The sequence below is a fragment of the Perca flavescens genome, chromosome 8, assembly GCF_004354835.1.
Source record: "Perca flavescens isolate YP-PL-M2 chromosome 8, PFLA_1.0, whole genome shotgun sequence".
NCBI lineage: Eukaryota > Metazoa > Chordata > Actinopteri > Perciformes > Percidae > Perca > Perca flavescens.
In genome coordinates this window covers 23,696,456-23,710,204 of record NC_041338.1, presented here as the reverse complement: position 1 = coordinate 23,710,204, position 13,749 = coordinate 23,696,456, and the positions used below count along the sequence as shown (strand labels likewise).

Here is a 13,749-nt window from a genome sequence, read left to right as displayed (position 1 = left end):
TGCAGTACTAACTGTTTACCTTCTTAAAAAGAGATGGATAATGTGCAACAATATAATGTGATACATGTGTATTGTTTATTAAACTTTGATAAAAATGTTTATAGATTATATTAAAAACAGACAGAAATGTATTGATATCACCTAACTTTTGCAAGACGGATACAGGATAGTCACATTCCAAAAAGCCTCGGCAGAGGGCTCTCTAATTTTAGCAGGGGAAGGTTACGTTACCATACTGGGAGAGACACTGGGAAGTGTGCAGTGCAGTCATATGACAGGCTTGGTAGTGAGCCAGCAAAAGAGACGGCCGGGTCACCTCTAAAGTACTCTTTCATTCGAGAATAGGGGCCTGCATTAACAAGGGTCAGATATGCAAAAGCCTAATAATAAATGTCTATAACATACAATGTATTGTTATAAATATAACATTACTCAATTTATGTTTATATTATAGAGAAGTTCAGCTGTTTTGGTCCCTGAAATGCACAGTGTTGTCCTGCACATGTAATGAGGGACTGTAAAGCAGGTTATTGCAGTCAGACCATAGACTGGAAAAATAGGGGTCACACAGGGGACAGTAGCAATTACATAATCTGCTGACTTTCAAAAGCCATCTATATGTAAACAGTGTCCCAATGCTGGCCACCTTCACATACACGCAGCAATTCTCAAGTCACTCTCAGATGTCACTGTGTAAACTCCAAGGTTAAAGCTCTATATTTAGTCTCTTCCAGACTCATAATGGTCCATTGTGCTTTTAAGAGAGGGGAACATTTATTGATTTGACACATTAAAACATTACCCTCATCAATAAGCAAGGAACTAAATGTTTTATTTCAAGAGTCAGTGAGTTGCTCAGCTGCAGCTCTGATCAGGTTTTAATTCAGATCTGAGGGTGTAATGCTATTATTACTGTCATCTTGGTGCTGCTTCTTCCTTTGTGTGCTTGTACAGCAGCAGAGACACATCTTAATTTGCTTGTAGGAGTTTAGGATATAATTTGATGCTATATAAAGTACTTTCCTAGTGTTCTTAGGCTTGATTGGTAACTGTGGCTATAAAAAAATAAAACATGACGTATGTGCTCCATCTACTGGACTCCTTTAGAAGGCACTAAGACGGTCTTTGTGAGCTTACAGTGACCTCTGCTGGGGGAAATGTATGTATTTGATTTGAGATTATGGATTTATTCTATCAATATTTTATCAATTTAAGCTTTATTGTCCCCAGAGGGAAATTCATCTTGAAGCAGAAACACAGAATTGTACATAATTGACTTAAATATAATAAAATTCATAAAAAATATAAACATATGCTTAAACCGCAACACAAGCTAACAATTTACAATACAATTTGTGAATTGTGTTGTATTGGCTGTAACCAGTAAGTTTTATGAGAAATGTTGAAATTCCTGTACTTGTAAACTACTACTACTTGTTCATGTCAACTACTACTCAGTTGACATGATGCAAAGATACTCCCTGGCACCCCCAAAAACAAAGACATACGTCTCCATCAAGCAACATCAATTTATGCTTTTAAAATGTTAAAACTCACCTTTTTAGCCTTGCTTTTACTTAGAACTTCAATTATGTTCACTTCAGCTCAATCTCCGAAAACTATAACTATTAAAATGATAATGGTCACAATGGTAATGATAATTACAGCTATTATTGTTACATTTCTCTTTCCCTTTATTGCATTTCATTTTAGTCTATTTTTATTTTGTAATTGTTTAACTTATCTTTAAAATGTATTTGTACCTTTAACTGTTCTTTTTCATTGCTATTTATAGTTTTTTAAAATTATTATTAGTATTCCTTTTTTAAATGTCTGAGGCACAGAGCAAGCAGACTGTTCAATATAGCATCACAGGTTTTAAAACTTTTGTGAACTATAACCAATAGGAATCCTGTAGGCTATAGGATGACGTTAAGCGGTACAGCAAGGAGGAAGGCTGTGTGTAATGTAAGGTGTACCAACATGGGAACTACTGTTATTGAGGGCATTTCTTGTTGTTGGTTTGCGGTACATTTGTAGCTAATGCGAGATGGACCATGTTTAAACAGAAATACAGTGTGCTGTGATCGGACTTTAACAGGGAAGGGTTAATTCAGTTGTATAAAACAGCATGTAGACCTTCAAAGCGATACATAATTTGTTTTTCAGTATACTAAAATGATTGCTGTGGTCACAGTAACAGTTAATTTATGCTCAGATTCAGTTGCTCTGTCAGACTCATGGATGTACTAAGAAACTACGGTAACCGGTGAATAGAATCAGGTTCCTATTGGCTGTTTTGCACATGCGTTGCCTGTGCAACAAAGGGGAGTTTTTTTTTACATTATACCAAAGCCGATCTGCTGCAACCAGTTCAGAAGCCGGAAGTAACGAGAGAGTGGAACTTCTTCCCTTATTAGAAATTCTTTGATTGTACCAAGTGCAATTTTCACCAACAATTTTTAAACAAATATTATTTTTATTATTATTATATAATATATCAAACATATAATTTTCATTAAATAAAATTACAAGTAAATAGAAAAATACATACTTGTTGCAAGGGAAATAACCCCTCTGGTTGTAGGAAGTTTGATATGGAATAAAACCAGTAACGTTAGGCTATTATGCTATCTGTAGTGTATTCTTGATGTGAAATGGTCTATAAATTCAATGTCAGAAGCTACAGCGACAGCCCGTAAAGCAAATCACATTAGCAAGCATGTTTTGTTTGTTTATGTTGCTCCACGCCGCAGCAGGCTACAAGCTAGCATGCTAACGCTACAACCTAGCATACCAGAAGGAGCAGCCTAGCCTGCATCCCGATTTGCGAGCAGCATGAAATAAAACAAATGGTGCCAATTTCTGGTTTGCGTCATTGAAATACAGCGACACAAGCACTTATATGCAGTTAGCATGAATCTTCCCGTTTATTTGGTCAGCTCCTTCACCTCGCACTCTCGTTGCACCTTCGGAGAAATAGGCTACCGACAATATATTCATATTGTCAAAGGTTTCTTCATTTAAAATCCAAAAAGATTATTGCCTTAATTGTTGTATGGTCGCAGGATGTAAAGTATGTTGTTAATAGAGGGATGAAGAGATAGATGAATAGATTTATTTGAACATTAAAAGCAGAAAACAGACTTTTATTTCTACAGTTTGTGTAAAAGTAGTAGGCCTATAAGACGTTTTTTAATCATATCAATTGATGAATTGATTAATCGTTTAATCTATGAAATGTCAACAAATATTGAACAAATGTCCATCATTATTTCCCAGAGCCAAAGATGATGTCTTAAAATAGCTTGTTTTTTTCTATAAACCCTATTTACAGGGATAAAAAGAAACACAGAAAAAAACAGCAGTTGTTTGAGATACTGAGACAAACTTCAGTTTTATTAATTTTTTCAAGAACATATTTGCCATTTTTGCTTGAAAAATGACTGACACAATTATTTGATTATCAAAAAAGTTGCCAGTAGTTTGAATGTAAAACCTTGACATTTGAGAATATTTTGGTACAAAATTAAAATGCTGCAGTCAACAGTTGGATATCAGGTGAAGCGTATTGCAACAAAGCGTCATTGGTTGGATAAACTGTGTTGGTTACCGGAGGCAAAACTGGGATTGGCAAATCAGATGCTGTTGACCTGGCTAGAAGGGGTTAGTGACCTATCCTGGTTTCATATTCTAGCCTTTAAATATTTCATTTCATTTGAAATGTACAAGATTTGCTGCTGTGTTTCAAGTGCAAGAGTCATTCTGGCCTGTAGAGATATGGACAGAGCTAATAAAGCTACAGAAAGAGGTGCAGTTTTTCTCTTTTTCTATTACACTTCAAGAGATTTTATCGAATTATTCTTTCTATGGCTTCGTTTCAGTGTTTAACATTAAATAGCACGTATGTAAATACTGCTTTAACTCAACAGGTCAAATCTATTTTGATGACATACATCAGCACTACTTGGAAAAGCCATTGCCGAAGTCAGTTAACTAATGCCTTCTTTACAAGGGATATGACTAACAGACAGCAAGGTATTGGAATTTTTTTATATATCACACCAGACATTTTTCAGTATTTAATAAACCTTTCAACTCTTTGAGTGTGTGAATAAAGTGAAAAATTATATCCTATGATTAGCTGACACTTCTGGTCCACAATGTCTCTGTGGAAGAGAGTTGTATAGTGGTGTATACACTCACCTAAAGCATTATTAATAACACCTGTAAGATTTTTCATTAATGCAATTATTTAATCAACCAATCACATGACAGCTGCTTCAATGCATTTAGGGGTGTGTTCCAGGTCTAGACAATTTCCTGAACTCCAAACTGAATGTCAGAATGGGAAAGAAAGGTGATCTAAGCTACTTTGAGTGTGGCATGGTTGTTGGTGCCAGACGGGCTGGTTTGAGTATTTCACAATCTGCTTAGTTACTGGGATTTTCATGCACAACCATTTCTAGGGATTACAAAGACTGGTCTGAAAAAGGAAAAACATCCATTATGCGGCGGTCCTGTGGGCAAGATTTCTACTAAATTAATTTTTTCTAGTTGGTGTAACATGTTCTTCATTAACTTAAAAACATAACTTAAGACAACTTAATAGAATTGAGTAATAACATACTAATAATGATAAAGTCCTGCACTGTTAATTTTAACAAGTTGACTTTACTTAAAAAATTTATGGAAACTCATTGCCTTGAAAAAAGTAAGTTCAATGAACTTAGTAATAGTAAATTAGTGCAACTTTATTGTTCTGAGTAAACAATACTTAATAAACTTATATTTTCTAAGTGAACACAGCTTGTTTATTCTGAGTAAGTAACACTCAATAAGCTTAAACTTATTAAGTGAAGACAACTTGTTTATTTTAAGTAAATGACACTTAATTAGCTCATGGTTTTTAAGTTAATCAAGCTTGCTTTTTTAAGTAAATACTTAATTAGCTCACATTTTTAATATAATTGTATAACTGAGTATAACTGAGTATAACTGAGTAACTGTTAATTTTAACAAGTTGACTTTACTTAAAAAAATGTATGAAAACTCATTGCCTTGAAAAAGTAAGTTCAATGAACTTAGTAATGGTAAATTAGTGCAGCTTAATTGTTCTGAGTAAACAATACTTAATAAATTTAATTTCTTTAAGTGAACACAGCTTGTTTATTCTGAGTAAGTAACACTCAATAAGCTTATACTTGTTAAGTGAAGACAACTTGTTTATTTTAAGGTTTTTAAGTTAATCAAGCTTGCTTTTTTTAAGTAAATACTTAATTAGCTCACATTTTTTAAGTGAGCACTACTTAATGCTACTGACTTGTTTTCTGGTTCAGGACTTTATCATTATTAGTATGTTATTACTCAATTCTATTAAGTTGTCTTAAGTTATGTTTTTAAGTTAATGAAGAACATGTTACACCAACTAGAAAAAATTAAGTTAGTAGAAATTTTTCTAAAACTTTGAGTATACACTACTTAATATATTTAAGTACTTTGAACGTTCGGATTTACAGTGCAAGGTAAAGCATTTGTGAAGCCACAACACAAACAACCTTGAGGCAGATGGGCTACACCAGCAGAAGACCCCACCAGGTAACACTCATCTCCACTAAAAATAGCAAAATGAGGCTACAATTTGCATGAGCTCACCAAAATTGGACAGTTGAAGACTGGAAAAATGTTGCCTGGTCCTAGAGTCTCAATTTCTGTTGAGACATTCAGATGGTAGAGTCAGAATTTGGCGTGAACAGAATGAGAACATGGATCCGTCATGCCTTGTTACCACTGGGCAGGCTGGTGGTGGTGGTGTAATGGTGTGGGGAATGTTTTCTTGGCACACTTTAGGCCCCTTAGTACCAATTGGGCATCATTTAAATGCCACGGCCTACCTGAGCATTGTTCTGACCATGTCCATCCCTTTATGACCACCATGTACCCATCCTCTGATGGCTACTTCCAGCAGGATAATGCACCATGTCACAAAGCTCAAAGCCTTGAATCATTTCAAATTGGTTTCTTGAACATGACAATGAGTTCACTGTACTAAAATGGCCCCCACAGTCACCACATCTCAACTCAATAGAACATATTTGGGATGTGGTAGAACAGGAGATTTATGCCCTGGATATGCATCCCACAAATCTCCATCAACTGCAAGATGCTATCCTATCAATATGGGCCAACATTTCTAAAGAATTCTTTCAGCACCTTGTTGAATCAATGCCATGAAAAATAAAGGCAGTTCTGAAGGTGAAAGGGGGTCAAATACAGTATTAGTAGGGTGTTCCTAATAATCCTTTAGGTGAGTGTATATATACCACTCAAATTACTCGTCAAGGCTCCAACAGAAGGGGCTCAGACCACCATCTACTGCGCTGTGGAGGAAAGCTGGGAGAGTGAAAGTGGACTCTACTACAGGTCAGTCAGTAAATCAGTAGTCTATATCCTCGACGTTCCACTTCCAGGATTGCTCAGATGGAACAGGAAATTCCGCCGGATGCATGTCTTCTCGCCGATGTCCGTTTCCTTCCGCTTTCTTTGTGTTGGAATTTTAAACTCTGGTGGATTTATGAGGACTATGGTTAACTGCTCCTCAGATCTCTGCACAGTAAATTGAGACAGCTAGCTAGACTATCTGTCCAATCTGAGTTTTCTCTCGCAACAACTTTTGAACGTTCACGTTCCACCAAATAAAGTTCCTTCCCCAGGCTATTTTGCAGAGGCTCCGAGCGGAGTTTAGCGCCGCCCATGACGATTGTGATTGGTTTAAAATGGCTACGTTTTTCTCCCATGTGGACTAGCCAGACCCCCCTCTGCTGCGGTGGAGGAATGTCTGGCAAATCTAGTAAATCTAGAGACTAGTAAATCAGCAGACGGTAGCTTCATTATTAGAGGTGAGACATTTGAATTTGTTTATTTTGCACAATAAAATCAACAGTAACACAAGATGTGAATAAGAAATAAGGTAATAAAAAAAAGATTGTGCAGGTGAGATTAAGAAAACCCCTAGGGGCTTATAAAAAGAATATTACCTAAGGAAGAGAAGAAAAAAAATATAGAATGTGCAATTACAATTACAAGAGTACTAAACAAACAACAACAAATTGAATGCAAGTAGACAGCCTTTATTAATACAAAATATCTCACTATATTGAGAGTCGATGTCGATACACTGGCAGCAATAACACTTTATGTTCTAGTACAATCATGGCCGGTTTAACCTGATGGGAGCCCCAGAGCAAAAATTAAGTGCTGTGTCCGTTAACCTCTGCACCTGATGAATGTTTGTCCAATATTCACTCTTTTTCGCTCTCCACTGACTACTAAGGGACATTTCTGGCTTCTTACCTGCTAAATGCTCAACTTTGTTCTCCACCTAGTCACCAACTTATCAAGTCAGTGGATATTGTGCTTTAGTAGTGCATATTCCCAAACAAAATAACAGTTAATCAAATTTTCACAGACCAATAGCCACTTAGTAAATCTGGGGCTTTTTAAGGCCAATTAATACAAAATATTAATTGATTCTTGTATAGTGGAAAAATGATTTCGCTGGCTATGGAATACAGTACTTCCTCCTTATAGACAGGAAAATATGTTGCTTAACACAAAATCATCTGAATAACCATCATTAGAAATATTGGAGAAATTTTGCAGTATCACTATATTGTAAGTTGCCCTGTGATTTCCATGCTTATTGATTGTATCCTGAATGAAAACTTGTTCTAACACTAAATTCTGCTCTGATTACAACGGTCCCTCAGGGTCTGGATAATGAAGCTGCCAAGAAGCTGTGGGATCTGAGTGCCTCTATGGTTCGTCTGATATAATCACAGTGACATCGATGATGATCGTCATCATCATCTTCATAGTACCAAAGAACTGCCAAGTGGCCTGAGGCAGGACTGGTACTCTTTCTAATGAGTATATGTGTGGCTACTATCAGCTCAGATCCTACTTAATGGGACAAAAACAGACAGAAATTCACAAGTGATTGACATTTATTTAGAATATACAACAAACTACTTACAAAAATACTATGGATTTCATTATGTTTTTTTTTTCTTAAACAGAAGTGTTGCTTCACAGGTAAGTTACATGGAAGTTGTATGATCTTTAGCTTTGATTGCCATTAGCATGAAATGACATTTTAATTGACAAGTTTCACCAATGTCTACGTTGACTGAAGGCTCGAATGTCATTCAATGTTACTAGAATTATGTGTGCTTTGAAGGTTTTTGTAACACTGTTAATAGCAACATTTTAATTTTTTTTCCTCCTGGGCAATAAAGTGCTGTTATACATAGCCCATCGTTTTACCTGTTCCTTAAGGCATAATTCATTCACATCACGTTGAAATAAAACACATTTTGGGTACATCATTATGAATTCAAAATGCTCCTAACACAATAAATGTATCTGTCCACTGTTTTTTTTATTTTCTTTTTTAGGTTTCTTTATCTTAAAGGCACTTTGTACAAATTTGCTACAAACAGTCAATTTTCATCTTACTCAAAGCTACATCTCAGACAAGTGCATCACATCTTTCTTTTTAAAAGAAAGTCCATTAATGGTGCTAATTACATATGCACAAAGTGCACCCAAGTGGCCTGCTGGCTACAAATGGACCCTGTATGTTCCCTACGCATTACATTATCATGTAAAGGCCCTGACACACCAACCCGACGTCCGACCGTCGGCAGAAAAGGCAGTCGGACTGATCAGTCGGCTCCCCGAGGTCCCAAAAGTGCCTCGGAACACACCGAAGCGACGCCGACTTGAGCATGCGTTCTGCGCATGCACGAGACGCAATATGTCTCCATAACAGCAGGCGGCGCAAATCTGTATTGTAGCCCAAAAATGACAAACGCGTCACGTGGGTCTGGCTTCTCCAGCCGAACATAATGGCGACTTGTTCAAAATACGATCTCGTATTTTACGAAAATAGTTCACTGAAATGCCATATAGGCCATACAGTTGCTGAATCTGTCTTCATTTCAGATCGACAAAGGTCAGTTTAAAAGATTTTCGTCAGATTTTAAGAGGCGTCCGTCACTCATCCTGCTCGTCATTTCCGGGTTTGTACTCCACCAATCAGATTGGTCATTGAGTCCGACTGCCCGCCCTCCGACCCAGCAGGTCAGGTCAGCCAAAATGAAGGCCAACCGCCCCTCCGACGGACGACAGCACGGAACACACCGAACAGACTCAAGTCACTGACCTTGCCACACTGTCCGACGGCCAATTATCCGGTTGGTGTGTCAGGGCCTTAAGAGAGCTAGTTTATAAGAATAGTACCCTGTCTTGGCATTTACATTCAAAACTGTAATACATATACAGCAGGTGTTGAAGTCAAAAGATAATAGTTTTTAAGGTTGGGTGTAACACAGGGAGGAAGTCTATCTATATTGCTTAGTTTCAATATATATTTTTATATATACTGTATATTTTATATAAATTATACATTATTCAACATCTAGATGGCTGTGAGTCTACACAGTTGAACCTATGGATGTACTTCCTGAAGTTATGGTGTTAGCATTTTCTACACCCACAATATGTGCTGCATAAACACCATTACTAACTAGTGAGCCAGCTCTTCAAAATCAGAAAGCTGTTTCATCTGCTCCACTTGCATAGAGTGCCTTCTCACAAGTTTCTTCTTGGACTTGAGGCAGCCTCTCTTTGGTGTGTTTGGTGCTACTGGAGCTATAGATCTAATACCCGTGGCCAGAGGTGAGGAGGGCTTGCTACTAGCCCCGATGTCAGGAATGGGAGGGTTGGGGTTGATGTTGAGAGGGGGCAGGTGGCCGGGCCTGGTGTGGGAGATGTGGTCCAGCAGCAGTGTGCCCGAGCCTCTCCTCTCTAGGAGGCCAGGTGCACGCCTGTGTGCTGTGCTGGGAGAGGACGGGCTGGCGTTGATGTCTAGAGATTCTCTGGAGCTGGTCAACATCGCTAGTGGAGAAGTGTTTAGTTTCCTTCGCTCCATTGGGACCTTAGGAGAATCTAACATGCCAGAGTCTGAGTAGAGCTGTGAGTCTGAGTCATAGTGATCGTTCCCCAGACGTCTCCTATGCATTGTGTCTCTCAGACTGACGAGTCCACTATTGCAGCTGCTGTCCTGCTCTGTGGGCACAGTACTGCGCCGTGCCAACGGCTGTTGCTGGCTAAGAGATCTTTCATATGATGCTTTGGACGTTAGAGGAACTGATAGCGAGGTTGTCATTTTGCATGGTTGTTCACCCACCAGAGGGAATAAGCTGTCCTTCCCATCCACACTGCTTTGTCGAGATAAAGCTGACCTCTTACTCAGAGAGAGTCCGTTTACCCCTGCAACAACATCCTCATCAGAGCTGGCTTTCTTACTCTCCTCTTGGGCCGCAGCTGCAGCAAGGACTGAGGGAGCGATTAACCCCCAAGGCTCTGACTGCAGCCTCTTCAGCTGAGGCAAACGTGCACGTTTGGGGTTCGCAAGCCGGCGTATTGGAGACGTGGGCCCGTTGACGAGCTTTGCAGCTGAACTAGAGGTTTTCAGCTTGGTCTGGAAACTGAAGACTATGTTTTGTTGCTCGTGCTCAAGTGTGGGAGATGCAGTGACATTAATATCAGATGGAGAGGTGCAGTATGATGGGGAGGAACTCTCATCCAGCTCTGGTGATGGGGGCACATTTAAGTACTGTTTGGTAGTTTTAGTCCCAGACGGCGACTTGTCTGTGGTGATTATAATGACATCCTTGCCTTTAGCTTTGCATGCATCCAAGAGCAGTTTTAGTGTTATCTTATCATCTGCGTTGATGGCGTAGACCAGGGTTGAGGCCCCGCTCCTGTCCTCTAGACTGGGATCAGCTCCATTGCTCAGCAGGTGATCCACCACCTCGTGCCCAGCCTTGTGGATGCAGGCGTGCATTAGAGCTGTCCGGCCGGCTTTGTCCTGTATGTTGGGGTCTGCCTGGTTGTCCAGCAAATATTTCACCAGCTTTGACTTGCTCACACTCTGCTGGTCAGTGTGTGTGGACATGCAGGCCACCATGAGTGGAGTCTCTCCACGTTCATTGCTCTCATTGATATATGCACCTCCTTCCAACAGAAGTCTGGTGAGTCTCAAGCGTCTGAGCCATACCGCCTTCAGGAGTGAGTTTCCATCTGTCCGCAGCTCCAGTATATCTTCCATCTCCCAGCCAATCACAGATCTTCTCAGTGTTGAACTTACAGCTCACAGTCCTTTGAACAAAGCATTGAAGTAGTTCAGCTTACATCGCAAAATCCTCATAATTTAAGACTCATATTGTTTGATCTTTTAATGTTTTGCTAAATCATCACCACCAGCAGGTGGCAGTCTATTACACTTAAAGATTATACATATAACTTACTGTTACAGATTTCTGATACAGGAAATAATTTCTTTATACAATAATTCAGATGAAGGTAATATGCAAAATATAAAATAAAAAAATGTAGTTTTCCAAAGTAGAAACTGATCATTTCCATGCCAAAAAAGCATGTCCGTGCAGCAGACAGCGTGGTTAACAGCACCTGTTAGATTCACAAACAAATACGGATGGATGATCATAATATGTGGATATCAAGATCAAAGTTTATCTCGTTATCTCTGTCAAGACAGGAGCTCGTTTGTGTCTTTTTCCAATATATTTATGGAAGCGACGAAAAACGACGAACATAAGCATCCATAAACCTATAAGTGCGCAAAAACACCACCCTTATTCATCTTTTTCGAAAATATCTAACAGACAACAGCTACAACAACGTGTTTTTATGTTAATATCTAAAATTAAAATAGTGACAGGCGACATTAAATATCGGCACCCTGTGAGGCGTAAGAGTCGCTGTCCATGGTTCTCATTTTGGATAACTTGGAGACAGAAACGCGCTGCATTCCAAACGTCTAATTCTCCGTTAAATCCAACATTAGAAATTGTGTTTTTTATCTAAATATTCATTTTAATTATAGCATACACATACTTACGTCATATGGTAAGTATGGATGTAATCCATCTATTTCTATCAGCCTTCTTCTAAGATGAAGAAAGCCGCTATACGCAAGATAACGACAAAGTTGAATCCATTAATCTTCGTTTTCATTAATTTTGCAAAACAACTTAATGTCCGCTAATTCTCTTACCCAGTCTGAGGAGAGGTTTTCCATGCTCAAAGTAGCCAGTGCTTTGTCATGTAAGAGGGAAGGAATCGGGATGAAATGTATCATTCAGAAGAGAAAGTTTGTTGCAATTCTTCGCAATATCCCTATTTTTTCAGCCGCGACTGTTCGTATCAACGCCTCCTAGTTTAGGTTACAGGGCGCCGTACCTTTCTGGCACCATAGCACATGAGCTGTGTGGCTTTTGTTATGGAGGCTCACTACATCAGTCCAACGGGGAGGATTCCTTTCACTGCGCACTCAATGATCACAACCTGGAGATGCTGCGGGTTATAAATAACTTACTTTCCTGCTTGTTGAATGAAACGTGTACTCTCTTGACGTCAGAGTCGACCAAAAATAATTTGTGTCTGATGAAAACCTCTGTCCTTATCTTCATATCTGCCAACCCAGTCTCACGGCAGTTCGGGAAATAGTCACGAAACTGGGATGTATCTGCAGCAAACAAAGAAAAAACAGTGTTAGCTCCCAAACACATGTAAATGCTCTGCGTGTGTGTATTTTATTTAAATTATTTCAAAAGGACAATTTGTAAATAAAAGCATCTGACAATGTTCGGCGTACTCATGAAGAAAATGAGGTAATAATACTTTTGCTGGTTACTTCTTCTTCTTTTATCCTATTTAAAATGTGTGAATTCATGCCTCAAATAGTAAGCCTCTGCAATAAATCAACTATAACTTAATCTCTGCAGTGTGGAACATCAGTGGCAGTTGTTAGAATACAGTTTAGTTTAATTTATTAGTTTATTTGTCAGGGACCATGCACAGTTCAAGCCCTGTACCAGAGTCTGTGGTCCCTGGGCAAGGGAGATAAAAGGACAATGTAGACAATACATCAACAACAACATATAACAAGCATTACATAAGGTATAACCCAGTATACAAAAAATGCTTTCCATATTATAAAAAGATAAATGATCACATAGTTGATTTGCCTTCAGCCAAGTCTTTAAGGACATTTTAAAACTGCTGAGGCTTGCACAATCTCTAATGTGAAGTGGAATTAAGTACCACCTTTCTACTTTTCTAAAGACATTCTTCCTATCTGCCATGTAATAAAGGGCACAGCGAAGACAATTCAGCTGTACAATTTGAGAAAGGAATCTGTTCTGGATCGCCATCACACTGCTTCTTGTAGGAAATGCCAATATGGTAAATGCATGGGCTTCCTTACACATTCAAATCAGAGATCACGTTTCACTAGCAGTGACTATTTCCATAACATAACAACAATGGTATTTGAGCTTATTTATACAATTTTCCAACCAATTGTGTCTCTGATTAACTTGTTTCGCTGCTCAATAAACGAAGAGATGGAGCACAAATATTTCACACTTATATATATTTGCTTGCACAATTAAAGAGGCCAAAAACTTGTAGCAGCCATCACAGCTATACAGCCTAATGGGGACATTTCTATTTTTAGGTTGCTATGAGACAGCACAGAAGCAGTTTCTAATGAGAACAGTGATGTTCTCAGCCCAGCAAGGAGCAGGTAAATCAGACACATGACATTCCACCAAGGACCAAAAGGCTTTTGTGGCATTTACTCAACCCACCACCATC

General features: G+C 38.6%; 1 protein-coding gene across 2 annotated transcripts; it reads right to left on the bottom strand.

The window, feature by feature from the left end:
- Window positions 1-9,503: 9,503 nt before the first annotated feature.
- On the bottom strand, window positions 9,504-12,584 carry ankrd34c (ankyrin repeat domain 34C). Of its 2 annotated transcripts, none has more exons than XM_028586286.1 (2): window positions 12,467-12,584; window positions 9,504-11,226 (listed from the first exon to the last, which is right to left on the bottom strand). In XM_028586286.1, exon 2 carries the CDS (start codon window positions 11,174-11,176, stop codon window positions 9,590-9,592), a length of 1,587 nt encoding a protein of 528 aa, XP_028442087.1. In that variant the 5' UTR covers window positions 11,177-11,226; window positions 12,467-12,584; the 3' UTR covers window positions 9,504-9,589. The 2 variants fall into 2 exon arrangements, with proteins under 2 accessions (XP_028442087.1, XP_028442088.1); XM_028586287.1 differs by lacking the exon at window positions 12,467-12,584 and adding an exon at window positions 12,146-12,337.
- Between the last annotated feature and the right edge of the window lie 1,165 nt (window positions 12,585-13,749).

Coding starts and splice junctions, on each gene's coding strand:
- ankrd34c (XM_028586286.1), bottom strand. CDS start 11,176: ATGGAAGATATACTGGAGCTGCGGACAGATGGAAACTCACTCCTGAAG.